Source organism: Rhinichthys klamathensis, unplaced genomic scaffold (genome assembly GCF_029890125.1).
Source record: "Rhinichthys klamathensis goyatoka isolate OS25496 unplaced genomic scaffold, OSU_Roscu_1.1 h1tg000785l_1, whole genome shotgun sequence".
NCBI classification, from domain to species: domain Eukaryota; kingdom Metazoa; phylum Chordata; class Actinopteri; order Cypriniformes; family Leuciscidae; genus Rhinichthys; species Rhinichthys klamathensis.
Window position 1 is genome coordinate 528,329 of NW_026607182.1, and position 20,386 is coordinate 548,714.

A 20,386-nucleotide genomic window follows, 5' to 3' on the forward strand; every position below is an offset into this window, starting at 1 on the left:
GAGAAGGATTACCCTGTGTCGGCTGAGATTCTTGAGCTGAAGGGCCTGGATTCTGAAGATTTAAACGTTGAAGAATATCAGAAAGGATCTGCTCATGTTGCTGAATGGCTGCAGCTTGCCCTGCAATGGCAGACAGAATGCGATCCACATTAGAGGGTGGTGAAGTCTCTTCTGCTGGATTCATAATATGGTTCAGTCTTGCTGTAACGAGGCTGTTCAAGGTGGGGATAGAACCCGGGTCTCTTGTGTTCTAAGTCACTGAATTAACAGATTGAGCTAACTCCCCAATGGATGAATCCAAGAGCAGAGGTGGTCAAAAAGCAAGGAGTCGTAGATCTTCAATGAAAGACAAACTTTACTGATAAAAAGTACAACAAAACAAAGGAAGCCGGGCTACCAAGAAACAGTAAAAAGAAAAACAGACACAAGGGTCCAACGATATAAACTTAAACATTAACAGGCTGGCTTGCAACTGGTAACATAGGCTCAAGACTGAACAATAAAGCATGGCACAAACACACTTAAATAGGGCAAGACACAGGTGTGATAGATCAGGCATAATGAGAAGTAGTGTTCAGCAGGAGTCAGGTGAGAAGCGCCACCTGCCGACCAGGAGGAAAATAGCAGTCCCGTTAAAGGATCCTTACAGATGCTTTGCTTTGGACGAGTCCATCATGCACTGCCGGGCGGGGTTGGGATTAGGCAAGAAGAATTTGTGCATTGAATATAATGTTAGAAAAATTAAACCATACACTGTCAACTAATGATGTGTAGACCATCGTTCTTTTGTTACTCAGTATAGTTTTTATTAAGGATGGGGATCGAGACCCGGTTCTGAAAGGACCCAAACTTTCTCTAAAATCAATAAGGTCCGAGCTTATCGGATACTGCTACTGTTTCTGATGATGGCACCGAAACGCGGTATTAAACGGGCTCGATCGGGACTGTTTATTATCAGGCTGCAGCTTCCCCTCCATTCTGTCGCGCACACAGCGCCCTGCAGAGACGCAGACCGCAGCTTCGTCGCTGTGGAGACGGGGAAGTTAAGTTAGCTCCAAACTACTTAATTTGCCGACAGCTACGCTCCTTATGTGCAATAAAACCTTTGCGAGTAAAAAGACAATACTTTATAATTATCAGTACACCTGTGTGTAAGGTAAACATGTAGAAAGGGTTAATTATCTCTGTCCTCAGTCTCTCATCCTGTATGTTCTAGTAACAGCTTCTATTAACCCAAGCACCGAGGCAAGTAGGCTTCCTTGTACCAGTGAAATCAAGGCAGTAGTAGTAGATTCGATCACATCTCTCTAACCAATCCTGCTTCAGACTGATGTTGGCACCTCCCACTCAATTAGCATACAGGCGGAGGGAAAAATAAATGTAGAAATGTGGAAATACAGAAATAAATAAATGTAGAAATGTGGAAATACAGAAATAAATAAATGTAGAAATGTGGAAATACAGAAATAAATAAATGTAGAAATAAATATATAAATAAATATATAAATACATAAATGTAGAAATAAATGTAGAAATACATAAATAAATACATAAAGAAATGCATAAATAAATAAATAAATAAATAAATAAATAAATACATGTAAAAATACAGAAATAGCCATTTATATTACCAAAATGTATTTATTTTTTACTATATTTCAGCATTTATTTATTTATTTCTACTTTTATTTATTTATTTTTCCTCATGTCATTTTTAGTCCTTCATAAGAGACAACCCAACTGCAGTGATTATAGAGATAGTGTGATATGGGAACATCTGGTGTAATAACAATCACAGGGATGTTCTATTCTATTCTAGTAATTATAGTACAGCTGTTGTTATCATAAGGTTCTAAGTAAGTATAGTATACATATATTTGAATAACTAACTAATGAAGGAACGAACTGACGAACGAATGGACAAACAAACTAATTAAATTAATTAATTAATTAATTAACAAATTAATTAATTAATTAATTAAATTCCACAATTGGATTTTTTTTAATTAAATAACTTATACTGTAAATGTAAAATATAAACTTTTTTTATAAACAAGTTTAGGTTATACTTTATTTTAAGGTGTCTTTGTTACACTGTAATTATACATTAAAGTACTGAATAATATTAAGTAATTACATGTACTTACTATAGGGTTAGGATTAGGGTTTGCTTTGGTTTGGTTTAGGGTTAGTTGCATGTAATTATGCATGCCTTATATCATTTATAGTATAGTATTTATACTATAACTACATGTAACGTATGTAACAATAACACTGTAAAATAAAGTGTTACCCACGTTTATTTTTCAGTAACTGTTTAAAAAAAACATATCTGTGACCTAAATGTTATCGTACAGCAACCTTGAGAAAAAGTTACACGTTTTTTTTTTTTGTAATTCAAATGTGTAAAGGTGAGGTTATAGGCACACTTTTACGGTCAAAAAATATCCATTGTCAATAGTGTAATGATGTTTAAAGCAAACCAAGAAGCTTTTTGTTCGATTAGCGGTGGCCTATTTGCATGATCAAGCTGACCATGAGTGAAAACCTCATAGGGAACTTTTCCACCTCAAATGGATTCCTATTGAAATCACTTGATTTCGCCAGTGATATTTCGCAGAGCAACAATAAATGTGACCGCACATTAACTGAGAATCATGTTGATGCTGGTTCAAATCCTGCTTGGAGTGGCACAAAAGTAGGACCAGTTAAGTTGGTGCCGTGACCCGGATCCGAGCTCCCTGGCTTCAAGAGGTGTCCTTGTTGGAGAGAATGTCGTCGGTTCAAGCCCTGCTCTTAGCGGGCCAAGGCATTATGTCTTGTTCACATTATAATTGTTTTAGGTGAAAATTATATAAAGGTAATTTAAAACGTTACTGTGACACATAACTGTAAAAACGTTTTGTGCCTGCTTTGCCTTTCCTTGTTTGTTTGTTTTTCAACTCACTTTTTCATACCTTTCCTTGCAGATCGTTTTTGAAGCCACAGTCTCATCCGAGCAGAAGGGATACATCGCCCTGGATGATATAGTGCTGTTAAACTACCCCTGCTGTAAGTTCTGTCCCTCTACACACACACAAAAACACATTCTCACTGACCTTTTCCAGCCTTGAGGGGGGCGTATGACCAGGTTGGCCCACCCAGATTGAGGAACAAAGGTGGCCATTTCCTCTCATCAGAGTCTCGGGGTACTTACTTTTGATCTGAATAGCCATCATGAAAGACAATTATCCACTGACACTTTGCCTTCCATTTCTCTTGTTCTTGCTCACATCCACTTCCTGCGGCTGACCTTTTTGTCCATATATCACTCTATCTCTCTGTCCCAGCGGTCACCGTCTCAGATTTATTTATTTTCTTGGGGAGAAGAAAGAAAAAAGGGCTTCTCTCTTTGGCTTTTGTGCCCTGTGTTCTGCTACTTAATCTGTTGCTTCACTCAGGTGTGAATAAGAGTGAATCTCCTGTGTCCATATCTGCTCTGTTATTTTTCTCCCTTCTCACTCTTCCCATGTCCTCACTCACCTGCTGACCAACACTTCATTAGCTCTGCTGGAAGTTTGTGTTAGTGGGCACCTTATAATTCTGCTCCAGTAGTTTGGACTGGGGCGCTCGAAGCCACAACCCACTGTGGGTCTCACTACCTGCTGACTTCTGGGAAATGCAGTGCAGTCATGCTGACAGGAATGCTGGAGAAAAGAGATTGTATGTGGATAGGGATCGTGCTGTTGAATTGTGAGACTCAGTTTGTGGGCTGCTTTAATTTGATGGAGTTGACTGTAGGCCTCCTGCGTTTCAATTTTACACCCCACAGCAAGAACGTAATTGCAAATGCTCCAGAAACAGACACCAAACAGACACACAAAGTCTTTTTACCCAAGTTTGTAAGCCCAGTGTTGAACTTTTTAGAGAGGTCATTTGTTCTGCATGAGTGCGGAGACGCTCTTACAAGAAGAGAAAGAGACATTGTGGTGATAATTTAACAAAACTTTGCTCATTAGTGGAAAAACCCTGCTATTACTATTACTTATATTTAGGGTTAATGATTTGAACAAGCACTCTTGCTCTACAACACTTGGGCGCATAACCATCCCACAAATCTTTTGAGATGAAAGTTAATTAAATTTTCTGGTTTCGTCAGTACATTAAGTTCCATTTGACACCTGGGCTGAATTTCCTACAAGTAACGTGAGTAAGTTGACCATGGAGAACATTGGTGACAATCAGTTTGGGCTCACAATGCTTTTGGGAAATGCAGCCCTAGACAGTTTAAAAGCTCTCTGTTCAAAATGCTGTTTTAGGCTGATAAAAGCTTTATTACGGCATTTGAAAAAAACACCCCGAGGCTCTGGAATGCTCAAGAACCTTACAATTGATTTTCTTGCTGTAATTTTTTTTCCCTACACATTAGAACTACTTTCTTGGAAACTGTGATAGCACTAAAATCATTGCCTTCTGCCCAGATTTAAATAATGTAGACAGGGCTCTAAGTGATCAGCACCACGGACAGCTCTACTTAAACTGGCACTGGATAATCACAATTCCGTAGGAGTCTGGGATTTTTTTTTAAAGAAATTAAAACTTTTATTCAGAAACAATGCATGACAGCAAAGACTTTTACTTTTTTATAAATTATTCTATATCAAATAAATTGTGTTATTTTGAATTTTCTATTCATTGAATATCCTGAAAAGAAAACAATCCACAAACATTACCATGATTGCCAGAGCATACCAGGATGAAATCAGACCAATGAACTCTGAGATTTAGCTAGTAATACGTTATGGATGGGGAAATATTAATTTACTGATAACAGATGGCCATGCTTTCAGCGTTTTTTAAAAGTTACATTCATATTTAAAAACACTGAGATATATCTACTATTGCAATTTTCTGGATTCCGTACTATTGGTGTGTATAGTACAGTAACAGTGAATTTTAGAGACAGGAAGATGATGCTCAGTTTGCCAAATTTACACATTGCTGATGGAGACCAACTGAAAACATGGCAAAAACTGCTGACAGTCTCTGCAAACCTAAAATAAATCGCTAACTGATCACTATATTCCCTGACATGACATTATTTCGCTTTCTTGCTTGCAAGTAGTATTCATGTTTACAACTACTAAATCAACTAGGTATATGTACTTTATTAATCTGCAGTTATTATTATGCAGTTATTAATACATAAAATACTATAAAACAATCTGTAACACTTTATTTTACAGTGTCCTTGTTACATATGTTATATGTACTTTCTGTAGTAATAACTGTAAATTATGCATAAATACAAGGAACTAACCCTCAACCAAACCCTATTCCTAACCCTACCTTACAGTAAGTACATGTTGTTAATTTATATTACTCAGCTATACGTAAATATATAATTACACTGTAGCAAGGACACCTTAACATAAAGTGTAATCAAACAATAATTTAAAATACAACTAATTATAAAAGCAAATTTTGCATAATTACAAGCAACTAACCCTAAACAAAACCCTCAGCCTAATCCTATAGTAAGTACATGTAGTTAATTGATATTACTCAGTACTTATTTGTGTAATTACTGTTACAACATCACCCTAAAATAAAGTGTAACCTAAACTGAATTATTATACCTATAAATTTGATTTAATATAAGCAACCACGGATGAAGTTCGGTGATTTGAAGATATTGCCTTTGTAGACAGAGCACCTAGGTGTTGAAACAGCTTGATAGTTCAGACAGTAGTAGCGTATGTAATTCCATCTGCACTTTCAACTGGCTGTGCATTACCTGCAGCATAATGCTCATGGATGATAATAGAGGGTGTTTCTGAGAAAAGCCAGCGAGCCATACTGTCGGTTCAAGACAGTCCGACTCACCTCAGAACCACTGTTTCTCTCTGAAAAACTCACCCAGAGTCCCTTACTGCTGAAAAAAAAAGAAAGAAAAACCTCACCTCAAGCAACAAGCATTTGTCGACTTGAATGACAATGGAGTGAAGAACCTGTCCCAGGGTCAGGGTGGAAGACTGTCACCATGGAGACAGGTTGGCAACACTTTACTTGAAGGGGGGTGTGCATAAGACTGACATGACACCTTCATAACCATGACATGACATATGTCATGAATATGAAGTAGGGTTTGTGCATGTTTATGACAACTGTCATTAAGTGTCTTTCGCTCAATAATGACATTTTGAATGCAAATATGACATTGTTTAAGATGTCTTTGTTATGACATCTTGACATAAACCATAACATCATAACCTGTCAGTGTATTTGTCATGACAACTTGACATTAAATTAAATTAAACTGTCATGTGGTTGGTTTTGACACTGGCTGTCATGAGGTCATTATAACTGTGTCATGAATATTTTTCGTGACCTCAACTACAGTGGTACAAATTGAATTTGTCATTAAAAAGTTATAATGGCCTCATGACAGCCAATGTCAAAACCAACCACCTGACAGTAATGTAATGTTAACCAATAAAGCTAAGTGGTTTCTTAAGTTTGATAATTAATCTGCTAGGTCATGTTTATGACCGGTTGTGTTGTCTTAGTAATGTCAAGTTGTCATGACAAAGACACTGGCAGGTTATGATGTATTTGTTTATGTCAAGGTGTCATAACAAAGACATCTCAAACAATGTCATATTTGCATTAAAAATGTCATGACTGAGCGAATGACACTTAATGACAGTTGTCATAAACATGCATACAACTTCCTTCATATTCATAACATGTGTCATGTCATGATTATGAAGGTGTCATGTTAGTCTTATGCACACCCCTTCAAGTAAAGTGTTACCGACAGGTTTCCCAAAAACACACTCTAAAAAATGCTGGGTTGTTTTAACCCAATTTTGGGTCAAATATGGACAAACCCAGCATTTTTAAATTAAATTTTTAACCCAATGTTAGAGTTTGTCCATATTTGACCCAAAATTGGGTTAAAACAACCCAGCATTTTTTAGAGTGCACCAGATCACTGTGGTCCTCTGCTGATGGTCCTCCGCCCAACAGATATCTGTTCACACACACACATTCACAAAGGCTGCGTTGGCAGTCTTATACAATATCAGACAGCCCAACCTTAGGCGTTCACACTCTTGACATTTTTGTGTTTGCTTCTGGTTGTGTTTACTCCACATGTGTTTTCACCAAACAAAATCTGTCAAATCTTTGAATTTGCTTGACTAAGCCTGGGACACACTAGACAATTTTCAAATCTTAACCACGCAGAACAAAAGCACGTAACATCCAGTCGGTGAAGCTTGTTCACTCTCATTAGCTGTTGTGGGTATCCCATCGAAGGCAGCCCGATCAAGAGTCAGGGAGGCTCCAAATCCACCGGGAGCGGTAAAATAATCGTAATGAAACCACACAATTGATGATTTTTTGGGACAAAAAGTCAGTTGCGGCAAGCCTCGAATCGCTAACTTTAGAATGGACTAGCTTTTTCTTGTTTTGTGCAAGCCTTCTCTTTAATTCTAAATACATTAAAAATGTTTTTTTTTGTTTGTTGTTTGAAAAGTAGTAAAGCGGTTTTATTAACATTGAAAATATTTTTGCCACCAAATCAAATATCAGGAAGCCATTATGTTCTCACATAAGAACAAAGTAAGGTCAAAGTAATAAAAAAGAAAAATTGCATAATAGTGAAGTCCCCTGTAGACCCCTATGACTTGTGCAATGGTCAGTAAGTGTTATGCAAATTTAATACATTTGCAAGAGTAGTACCGTTTTCAAATGTTATATGAAATACCTACAAGAAACATAATATCCATGATTTGTAAAATGCATGCCATTTGTAAACAATGACTTTGTTTACTCGCAATATATTTTGTCTTAAATAAAGATTAAGATATGTAGTCACATGTATTCAATTTCTAAAGACAAGATTGTATCACTGCATTAAGGCAAGACGCTACAGGCAAACCTTTTTTTCCCTCCCCGTTCAATATTTAGATTCTGGGCTAAATTGCTTCCAAAACATGTCTTCTTTTAGTTGAAAGAAAACATACATTTACTATATCTATTTACATCTCTAGATGTCAATTACAATATATAACTTTAAAGGTATCTATATTTTCAGGGTTATTACAGAAGGGTTTGCTCATATAACATTGTGTCTGATGTGTATATATATATATATATATATATATATATATATTTTTTTTTTTTTTTTTTTTTTAATTCAGGTATATGGTGTTTTTTTTCTGACTGTTAACATTATTTTCTTATTTGAAGTTATAAAAAGAGTTATCCAAAATTATTCTATAAAAAACTGTATCTCTATGTCAACTAAATGATAAAAACAGATCCTGGCTTAATCCAGTATTCATGTTTATGTTCTGGAAATGTGTGCAAATTAGTGAATATTTAATTAGATTAGGTTATATTAGAGTGCATCATTTTTCATATGCAAACATAACGTTTCACTTCTAAAAAAACAATTGTGTCAATGCACTGTGATTAATCAACTGGGAAAGGATAGTGATATATTTTTCCATTGATGATTTTGGTCCAACAATTTTGTTGAAATTATATAAAACATGTTTTTAAGCATAAGAAACCAACATGGATACACTTAAATAAAAAGAGAAGGAATATGGATTATGGAAGGATTCCATTAAACAGTTTCAGATTCACTGATCAGTGGCCAGATTTAGGATGTCAGTGAACTATAGAGACATTGTGACAAAAACAGACCATTGTGTTTACCCAGAATCCTGTGCTCTTGCCAAAGGCAGCACTGTGAGGTTTTTGCTCAGATACCACACAGTTCCACTAGAACTAGAGCGAAATGATGCCGCTGGAATCACAACCAGGCTTGTCTGTCCTACATTTCCCTTGTTTGCTTTACGGATATTTTCTAAATTGGCTAGACAGTGGGTAGTCTGAATGTCTGAACAACTATTCAGCCTCAAATAAAAGTTCAGGTTCATGTCAACAAGACACCAATCGTTTCTCGAAGATCTTTCACATAGGAGGGGTTCTTCCATTCAAAAACAGAAGTGCGGAGGTCAATTGGAATGTAAAATAATTTGAGATATGTTTTAAAAAGTTTTACCTTGATCACGTCAAGAGATGATGGAAACAACAGTAAGATGGTCAACATTGCCATTAAAAAATATGTAGATGAAAACGCTGAATTGATGGCTGTAGTGTCTTTGTTAAAGTGGATGCATTTAGTGCAACTTCTCAGGGAGTGTTTCATGCTACCAGTCTGACAGTACTTTCTCTACAATGTTCTTCAGAAATATCATTTTATTCATTATGGAAAAGCAAAAATGTATTCTCACAAATATTCTGTGCATCCTGTTTCAGTTTGATTGTCTTTTTTTTTCGTTATTTATATATTTTTGGCCTTTTTTATACCTTTATTGGATAGGATAGTGTAGAGACCAAACAGAGAGGGGAGTGGGATCGGAATCGAACTCGGGTCACCGGAGGCGCAGTTGCACTATAAGGCTCCGATGAAATTGTCCGAATGTCCCTTATATTACATTTAAGCAAATGAGTTTCGATTTCAAATGAATGAATAAAAAATTCATTTAAAAAAGTAATTATCTACTAGTTAAATGTATTTCTAAAATCTAAATACTAATTCGCTTTTTTTTCATTAAGTTTAAATTTAATTAAACAATTTTTATATTGTTACCAACCGAACAACCCCATGAAAAAAAATGAAAAAAGGTTTAACACAACACCATGTGATTACAATAATATGATGTTATTTTCTTCTGTGTTGGACATTTTGAACACATTGTAAGTGTCTCAATTTTTCCAAAATATTATCTACAATAACAAAACACATATGGGGTACATTGTTATGGTTTGCAATATTTTCGTGATTTCAATTCAAATTGGACCATCCGACCTATCTCTATGCGGCACATTGTTTACAGTATGGCACTGTTTTGTTATATTGGAGCTTGAAGTTCTGTGTCGGCAGCGCGAAAACACTCGCAAGTAGAGGAGCAAAGATTTACTCTCCGCTGAAAATGCTGCCATCATGTTTGTTTGGCACTATACTTAATAGTCATTCTTAAAATAAATGTTATTTGCTCTTATATTCAATAACAGGGAATGAATCAGTGCAACCAATACACTCACACGGTATCACAGCAACACAAATGGCAGTTAAGCCACCAACATCTTGCTTCAAATTATAAGTTATTAAACAGTCAGTAAAACACCACACAGCCTGGCCTCGCAGCTCGCTCAGGCAGAACAAACTGAGATTTCATTGTATCCATTCACATCTGGCTTTTTTAAGTCGTTGCCATAAGACAGCCATCATTAAACCACGTGAACTTCAGATATTATGGCATGTTAGCAGACTGATGCAATTATAGATTAGCTGGAAGGCCACTGAAGAGATGCATTGTGTGAATGCGAACAAAGTGCTTTTCAAGAACCCGTCTTTAGGTACAAGCTATAGAATTTTCTTTAGATGGTGGTTTAAGCATTCAACGCTTGGAGACTTTTCATTATTATACTCTGAAAAATATGGAAGGCTTATAGGAATTGAACGTCTACCTCCTGTCTGGCCGTCTCTTTTGTTTTGCATTGGTCACGTTGCATTCGCTCAGATTCACTCTAACGGAAAATAAAGCTGGCAGCGCTTGTATTTTCAGCAAAGTGTCTGGAATAAGTGAAGTGAAGTCATGTTATGGCACCGGTGCTCTTGATATCGAGAGCGAGTAATGATTTGATGCTGAGCTGACAAGCACAGGCAGATAAGAACAAATGAGGCATTCCGTGGGCATGAAGACAAAACATGACGCTTACAGATAAGTGATATGAATGGACTGTATAACAACTGGGGAAACGGTATAAATCATTTTTATTTTGCACCTTATTGAAAGATTGCGAGGGCCAAAAAGATTTAAGAAGTAACAAATACTACAGGGAACATGTGTTGTTGTTTAAGATCAGAATATTAAAATACACACACACACACACACACAAAGATCACTAAATTATTATGTACAGGTTTTATTTTTTATTTTTTATTTAGCATAATGTTATTAACATAGTAATAATTTATGCACTGCCTGTTATTCCCATAAATAAGTACCACAGTAATACATTGATGATAGAACTTGTCTCTACACCAAATTGAACAAAACCTTAGGTTTCATCATTTAAATATCGACACATAATGAATTTAAAACTAAAAATGAATGAATGAATAATTAACAATGAAGTTGTATATACGACTACTACTAAGTACTGTATATCCAATCTTATATCCAGTGGAGTGAGAATGATGGTGTAAAGAACCCAAGAGCAGTTTATTAATAATCTTAAAGATCTCAAAACATAAACATAAACTTCATTCAAGACATAAAACAAAACAAAACATGAAACTTGAGCTTGACTTGACTATAAACAATGACCTGGAACTTGAAACAGCATACGTACTTCAACACACAACAAGGAACCATGGCAAACATGGGCGCTTAAATAAAAGACAATGTGGAATCACATGACATAAACAACCAATGATAAAACAGAACTGATAACTAGGTAACAGGAAAATGAACCAATGTGAATATATATATATATATGCACATTGGTTACACTGTTTGGTTACAGACTTTTTTCAAAATATCTTCTTTTGTGCTCAGCAGAAGAAAGAAATTCATACAGGTTTGAAACATCTTGATGTTTATAGTATATTTTTATAAACTGTACAGTTTTATATTATATTATATTATATTATATTATATTATATTATATTATATTATATTATATTATAATATAATATTATATTATAATATTATTATATAATATTAAATTATATTATATTATATTATATTATATTATATTATATTATATTATATTATATTATATTATATTATATTATATTATATTATATTATATTATATTATTGCACCTCATAAAGCATGTGTTTGCTTTCCTGTTCTTTTAAGTTTTAATTGGATAATATAGTAATGTTTCAAATGTTACTTCTCTTTTTCCACAGATAAAGTGCCTCATTTCTCCAGACTTGGGGATGTGGAGGTGAACGCGGGGCAGAACGCCACATTTCAGTGTGTGGCAACCGGACGATCTGCTAAGACTGATCCCTTCCTGATGGAGGTTAGTGTGTATGAGGGAATTTGAATTTTCAGTCCAATATGAATTTTGCCTCAATAAACTCCTAATAATTGCTTATTAGTTAGTAAGTTAGTTGTTAATTTTATGGTAGGAACTGGGTAGGATTAGGGGATGTAGAATATGTTCATGCAGAATAAGCCATTTGTGCTTTATAAACTAATAAACAACCAATATCCTAGTAATATGCATGCTAATAAGCAACTAGTTAAAAGTGAGAATTGGACTCTAAACTAAAGTGTTACCGAATTGTCATAAGGTGCTATTGCTTAATGAAGCAGCAAGCTTAGACAAAACTATATTTGGGACTTTAAACTGCTGGAAGTCAGAAACATGTGACCTTCAGAATAGAATAAGAAAAACTCATTAAAATTCAGTGCACTTCCTTTTTAATTAAACAGCGGCAATTGCACTTCCCAGCCCTATTTAATTTGTAGAGGATAGTTGGACTTATTTTATTATTAAATGTCATTTATCTCTATATTATGTGCAGTGTTACAAAAATATACAAAAGTCATACTTGAATAACAGTGAGTCAAGTAAAATATTTTACAAAAATATTAGCCTTTTTGTTTTTGTAAAATATCTAAACATCTTTAAAACAAAACCCTTTGGCACCTTTTCTGTTTTTTTAAGAGAAATATTGCTAAATATATAATTGTATATCTTAATTTTAAGAAATATTTTGCAGTGTAGGACATCGACAAAGCTCAACCCAAAATTGCTACTACACACTTTTCTGTTTGTGATAAGATTATCATTTTCACCAATATAGCTGTATTATTTTATGTGGTTTGCAGTCACAAAAGTAACACAAATGTCTAGGGAAATGTATCAGGGGAAAAATATCAATTTTCCTTTCAAAATGTAATGGAACATATGGAAGCACGGAATAAAACAAATTTAAAAGATAATCGCAACTATTTATCCCGCAATTCTGACTTTTTTTCTACGAAATTGTGAGTCTAGATATCGCAATTCTGGAGAAAAAAAATCAGAATTGTGAGACAAAAGTCACAATTACCTTTTTTATTTTTTTATTCAGTGGCGGAAACAGGCTTCCATAGGAGCATTTATGATAAAATGCAATTGTACTTAACATGTGTTATGTAAATCTATACGTTGTAACTGTACCTTTATTATGCATCACTGAAAACAGAATTCACTTACAGCTCACCATACAGAATCTTCTTGAGGATTTGTATTTAGTATTCCTTTATCACATCCAGTTTATGATTTATGGTGAAACTAATAGGTCAATAATACTTGGAGATACCCGTTAACATTCTCATTAATCTCAATGGCAGCTGGTTGTCTGGTGCAGGGCCCCCCAGAATTTTTTTTAAATCTGCTATCTTTGCTCATGGACCACAGAATGTTTTCAGGCAATAACCTGAGTCACACATGCCATAGAATCACTTTACAACAGGAAAATGACTTCATGACTTTAATGAGTCCACTGCAGTCAAGTTTATATAAACCAAATGCAGCTTTATTTCCCCAAACATGATCAAATATAAAACAAATAAAGACTAGGCTTGGCTAACATGGCTTGAGAAACATAGACTTAGCAAACATTGGTTACATGGACAAAGCCAGACAAAGGAACAGTGGAACATGAGGGCTATTAATACACAAAGACTAATGAGTAACAATAAACACTTGAGCATGATCAAGACAATGAACCAATGACAAAACAGAACTGAAAAACACATGAACTGAAACAATCAATCAGAACATGACACATTCAAAAGGAAAGCACATGAGGAGCACATGAAGTACATGTCAAACAGGAAGCAGGAGTCATGACTGACGCAAAATTACAAAATAAAAGACATGAAAACATAAACAAAACCTAAACCAATATGACGTATCCCTCCCTCAAAAAGGGCAGTTTCAGACACCCTAATAGCACACCCACCCAAAACCCAAACAGAGTCCAGGAGGGTGGAGGAGCATTGGCGGGCCTGGACCGTGGAACAGTGGCAGACTGTGGAGCATTGGCGGGCCTTGGCCGTGGAGCAGTGGCAGACTGTGGAGCATTGGCGGGCCTGGACCGTGGAGCAGTGGCAGACTGTGGAGCATTGGTGGGCCTGGACCGTGGAGCAGTGGCAGACTGTGGAGCATTGGCGGGCCTGGACCACGGTGCAGTGGCAGACTGTGGAGCATTGGTGGGCCTGGACCGTGGAGCAGTGGCAGACTGTGGAGCATTGACGAGCCTTGGCCGTGGTGCAGTGACAGACTGTGGAGCATTGACGGGCCTGGACCGTGGTGCAATGGCAGACTGTGGAGCATTGGTGGGCCTGGACCGTGGAGCAGAGGCAGACTGTGGAGCATTGACGGGCCTTGGCCTTGGTGCAGTGGCAGACTGTGGAGCATTGACGGGCCTGGACCGTGGAGCAGTGGCAGACTGTGGAGCATTGGTAGGCCTGGACAGTGGAGCAGGGGTAGGCCTGGATTGTAGAGCAGTGTCGAGCTTGGACTGTGGAGCAGAGGGTCGTGATTAGGGTTGGGTATCGGTTGGGTTTTATCCGATACCAGTACCTACTCGGTATTTTTTTAACAGTTCCGGTGCTTAAATGGTTCTTGAAACGGTACTTAAGAAAACAAAACCGCACACACTCTATCAAAAAATAATACCCTTTTATTTACAGGGCCAAACTGGACACAATATTAACTTAAATCTTTAAACAATATAAATACAAGTAACATATGGTAATAATAAAACCAATATAAAATAAAAAAAATTAAATTACATTTGACATTTTACACATTTACATAATATCAAATAAAACAATATTGTTTCAAACAATGTAATAATACTGGAGATTAATAGAGATTACTAGCAGAGCTGCCAACTCTCATGCATTGACCGTGAGACTCACGCAATTGACCCTTTTCACACGCTCTCACGCCACACATCCATTTTCTCACGCAAAAAAAAAAATCGCGGACAAAGAGGACACCGACAGACAAGACAGAGAAGGTTACTTTTGATATGGAACAAATCCACAGCTGTCAGATTCTGTCAATATTTTTACGAGATTCACACAATAAATAACGTTTTGGCTCTTTGAAATGTGACAGATCGCTATAGCGCGTCAGTTCAAACGGCACGTGATACAGCAGCCTACAAATCCACTGCTTCTTAGCTACGCAGCGTTGAGTGAACCTATGAAAGAGAACATCTCTGGTTACTGGTGTAACCTATGTTCTCTCAATAGGGCACAAGACGCTGCCAAGCTCCTCGCGCTGCCGACCAGCTTCCTTTTTCGGCAGAGAAATCTGAGGAGCAGATGGCGCGCACGCGCCAACATAATATGACGACGTAAGTGCATCGAGGCGGCGCCTGCGCCATTAGCCAATGAATTGGCTTGATTCTATATGGGATTCAGACTATCGGCATATTCTGACTATTCAGACTATTCTGACGCGTAATTTTACACGTGAAATGCAGCCAAACCTTGCAAGCAAGAGCGCGCATGCGAGACAGAAGAGACTGTGCGTGTGTGTGTGCGTGTGTGCCTAATTAAGTCAGGCACCGAAATCAGGCACCGAAATTGTCGTTCTTATTCGGTCTGGTTACTACCGTTTACGTCGGAACCAGTTCCCTATTGGCACCGAGTTTCGGTACCCAACCCTAGTCGTGGTGGACTTGGGTCATGGAGCAATGGTAGACCTTGGCCATTGAGCACTGGCGATGCTGAAGACCAACAATGCATAGCAGAGGACAACCACAATGGAGCAGGCGGAGCTGGTCCCCACCATGGAGGAATATAACCACCTTCTCAGTTGAGCCTGGAGGCTCCATGGTGGAGTTGGTGGATCGGGAGGCCCTTGCAGAGAAGCAACATGAACGGCCTCCATGGCTGTGGCATGGGGCACAGTATGTTCATGGACGGCCACCATGGCCGTGGCATGGGGCACAATGATTTCAAGGACAGCCTCTGAGGTTGTAGCATGGCAGGCAGAAAGTTCAGGAAAAGGTGCGGCCGCATCTGGAAGGGCTGTAGCGGACATTGCCAACCCTGGAAGGGATGTAGCGGATACCGGCACCTCTGGAATGGCTGTAAAGTGGCAGGAACTCAGGGACCACTGGACTTCGGACCACTGGTCGGAAGCGCTGGCCTGTGGACCACAGTCAGCATGGGAACAGCCTCCCTGGATGGGAATATTAAAAAATTATCTGGGAGACTCTGGCGTTGGGGATTGTGGAGTCACTTATCCACAATTTCCACAGTAAACAAGGGACCACTCAACAGAAGGGCATGGTTTATGTATTCTGCCAGGGACCAGTGGGTCTTTCCCCAAGAAGCCGCAAGCAAGTGGGTTCATTTAAACCCACACGAAAATGGTTCTTAAGGGCAAAGTCATTAAAATGCTCTTGGTAAGATAAACTCCTTAACATAGTCCTCAATACTCGGAATGCCTTGACGGAGGCGAAGGAGACAAACTGCTGGGTTCATGATTACGGTCTAGTTCCCTTTCAAGGGAACTTCGAGTTGCGTTTGAGACGCGGTGGGAACGCTCTGCGTGATTGCGTCATGAAGCACGTGTAAAATCAGTCCAATGGAAGCCCGATACGTCATAGGTGACGTCATAGACCAGGAAACTATAAAGCACCCTTGAAAACAGACCGCGACGGCTTCTGTTGTCTTCAGTAAGCGCTCTCTGTTACTCTGTCCTTGTCTATTTATTGTTGTCTGTCCGATCATTACATATATATATATATATCATTATGGCGAGCAAGCAAGATTACAAACGTTGTGTTGTCCCTTGCCCTCGTTTCATTACGGGTGGGGACACACATCAGATGTGTGTTGCTTGTTTGGGAGTGGAGCATGCCCAGTCGGTCCTCGAGGGGGCTGACTGCGAGCATTGCATGAGTTTGTCCATGAAAACTCTCCGCTCTCGCCGGGCATTCTTTGAGGAGGATGGTTCGGTTCGTGTTCCCCGAGGTGCGGGTCCCGCGGCTGCCGAGGCACTGCGGCGGCTTTCATCTTGGGGTTCACATATGGATTTAGTAGCGGGGTTTGAGACGGGCCCCGCCCTTTCTCAGCCCTTACCTGCTGGATCCGGTGTCCCAGCCCAGGAAGGAGCTCGCTCTGCGGTTTCTCCTCCCCAGGCTGAGACACCACTGTTGCGGCTATCCAGTTCTGAGGAACTGGATGTCGTTGATATGGGGGAATTTGAGTTTTCGCCAGCTCATACCCCTGCTGATGAGGAGCTTATGGAGGTTTTATCTCGTGCTGTTACTAAATTAAATATTGAGTGGCCAGCTGATGATATTGATGTTGAATCAAGAAAGAGTCTTCTAGATGAATGTTATTTACCATCTAGATCACGACCTCCTCGTCGGGAACTCCCGTTTTTTCCTGATCTTCACACTGAGGTGTCCAGATCGTGGAATAAACCGGCGTCTTTCAGAGTTCATAATCCTCAAACTAGTAATTACAGTAAAGTTAGAGGTATTGATAATTATGGTTATTTGACGATGCCTCGTGCGGAAGAGACGCTTGCGAGCTATCTCTCCCCCGAGTCAGCGTCATCACTGAAAGCCCCGACGTTACCCACCAGACCATTAAAAAATACATCAGTGCTGGTGGGTAAAGCGTATTCGGCAGCAGGTCAGGCTGCAGCATGCTTACATACAATGTCGATATTACAAGCTTATCAGGCTGACCTGCTGAGGGACATGGATGAATGTGAGGAAGTTAGTGCTGATACTGTTCGAGAATTACGTCGCACAACAGATCTATCTCTCCGGGCCACCAAGGAGACGGCTAAATCTGTGGGCCGTTCTATGGCAGCCCTGGTGGCCACGGAACGTCATTTATGGTTGAATCTTTCTGAAATCAAGGATAAAGATAGATCTGTTCTTCTGGACGCACCGCTTTCTCCTACAAGTCTGTTCGGCGATGCTATAAATTGTGTTGTCGATAGGTTTCAAGAAAATAAAAAACAAGCGGCTGCGTTTCAGAGGTTTCTTCCTCGCCGGTCCAGTGTCCCCGAGGCTGCACGTAATATAAAGATTGAGCAGCCTCGTCCGTCTACGAGCTCCGCACACAGATTCCAGCAGAAACAGAGCGTCGCTGCTCGGGCTCCTCCACAATCCGGGGTTCCCGAGTGGCGTTCGCAGTCCAGGCCTGTTGGGGGTAGACAGGATCTGAGGACTGTCATCTCCAAGAGAGCCTGGACTAAGAAGAAGTCCTGACGCCGAGTGTGCCAGGCTTCTGAGGGTGGTCCCCTCCAAGGAGGAACGATTCCGAGGAACCGTTTCTCTTTGGCGCCCTCCGGGGGGCGATTCTCCGAGGAGAGTCGCAGCGTTGCCACATCGGTTGTTCCCTGCCGGTTCGCCGTTTCAGGGCACCGAGGTGTCAGCGTCCCCGTGCAATCCTCTGAGGAGGGTTGTAGAACGGTCAGTTCGGTTGTTCCCTGCCGGTTCGCCGCTTCAGGGCGCCGAAATGATTGTTCAATCAAATCCAGAGGCCAGTCTCGAGAGACTGGTTCCCTTATCAGAATTTCTGGCAGCGTGGAAACTTCTGCCAAATATTTCTTTATGGGTCCTGCACATAATAGAAAAGGGTTACAAAATTCAGTTCGGTTCTCGTCCGCCCAGATTTCAAGGGGTCCTTCCCACAGTGGTGGACTCACAGCAGGCTCTGGTTATGGAGCAGGAAGTTCTGACACTTCTTCAAAAAGGAGCGATAGAGAGGGTGCCTCCTCCCAACAGAGAGTCAGGGTTTTACAGCCGTTACTTCATTGTTCCGAAAAAGGATGGAGGGTTGCGTCCTATTCTAGATCTGCGCCAGTTAAACAGCAGAGTTCAGAAACTCAAGTTCAGGATGCTCACACTCCAGCAAATTGTTTCACAGATTCAGTCCGAGGACTGGTTTGTCACAATAGACCTGAAAGACGCTTACTTCCATGTATCTATCCATCCTCATCACAGGAAGTTCCTGAGGTTCGCTTTCGGGGGCGAAGCTTACCAGTATCGGGTTCTGCCGTTTGGCCTAGGTTTATCACCCCGCACCTTTACAAAATGCGTGGATGCAGCTCTGGCTCCCTTGAGACTCCAGGGCATTCGCGTATTAAATTATATCGACGATTGGTTGATTTTAGCTCAGTCAGAGCAGTTGGCGGTTCGGCATCGAGATGTCGTTCTGTCTCACATAAAGGAGTTGGGGTTGCGGCTCAACACCAAGAAGAGTGTTCTCCTCCCTACTCAGAGGACCACTTTTTTAGGTGTAATTTGGGATTCGACCACAATGCAGGCACGTCTATCTCCTGCTCGGATCGCTGTGATTCTCACAGCCGTAAAAAATGTAAAACTAGGCCAGTCACTCACTGTGAAACAGTTTCAGAGACTGTTGGGGCTCATGGCAGCAGCGTCCAACGTGATTACTTTTGGCCTGCTGTACATGAGACCCCTGCAGTGGTGGCTCAGAACCAAGGGGTTTTCTCCGAGGGGAAATCCGTTCCGCAAGATCAAGGTCACGCGGCTATGCCTTCGTGCTTTGGTCATGTGGAAGAAACCTTGGTTCCTCGCCCAGGGCCCAGTGCTGGGACCTTCTTGTCGACGCGTCACGCTTTCGACGGATGCTTCCCTCACAGGATGGGGGGCGGTCATGAGTGGCCGCTCGGCGCAAGGTCTTTGGCAGGACCATTATCTGTCATGGCACATAAATCGTTTGGAGATGATGGCGGTATTTCGAGCTCTCAAATATTTCCTGCCAGACCTGAGAGGCCATCATGTGTTGGTTCGTACGGACAACACGTCAGTGGTTTCATATATCAACCATCAGGGGGGTCTGAGGTCACGTCACCTTTGCAAGCAGGCCCATCAGATCCTCCTATGGGCCCAGGGGAAGTTGCTATCTCTCAGAGCAGTTTACATTCCGGGGCGTCAGAATGTGGGAGCAGATATACTGTCAAGGCAGGGGCTGAGGCCCGGGGAGTGGAGACTTCACCCCGAGGTGGTGGAGCTCCTGTGGGAGAAATTTGGTCGTGCTCAGATAGACCTTTTCGCATCCTCAGATACAACCCATTGTCCCATGTGGTTCTCTCTCACGCACCCAGCTCCTCTCGGACTGGATGCGATGGTGCAGGTGTGGCCGAGGCTGCACCTGTATGCATTTCCCCCAATATCATTGCTCCCGGGGGTTCTGGAGAGGGTTCGCCGGGAAGGGGCCCGTCTGCTACTAATAGCCCCTTACTGGCCGACTCGAGTTTGGTTCTCGGACTTGGTGTCTCTTCTGAACGGCTCTCC

At 40.0% G+C, this 20,386-nt stretch overlaps 1 protein-coding gene across 1 annotated transcript in view; it reads left to right on the forward strand.

Moving 5' to 3' along the window:
- ptprua (protein tyrosine phosphatase receptor type Ua) overlaps positions 1–20,386 on the forward strand; it is a gene marked incomplete at its 3' end in the record, with an annotated part of 264,930 nt that overhangs the window by 218,203 nt on the left and 26,341 nt on the right. The window contains exons 4-5 of the mRNA XM_056243301.1: positions 2,970–3,051; positions 11,987–12,102. Coding sequence (XP_056099276.1) covers positions 2,970–3,051; positions 11,987–12,102 — 198 coding nt within the window. The remainder of the gene's footprint in view (positions 1–2,969; positions 3,052–11,986; positions 12,103–20,386) is intronic.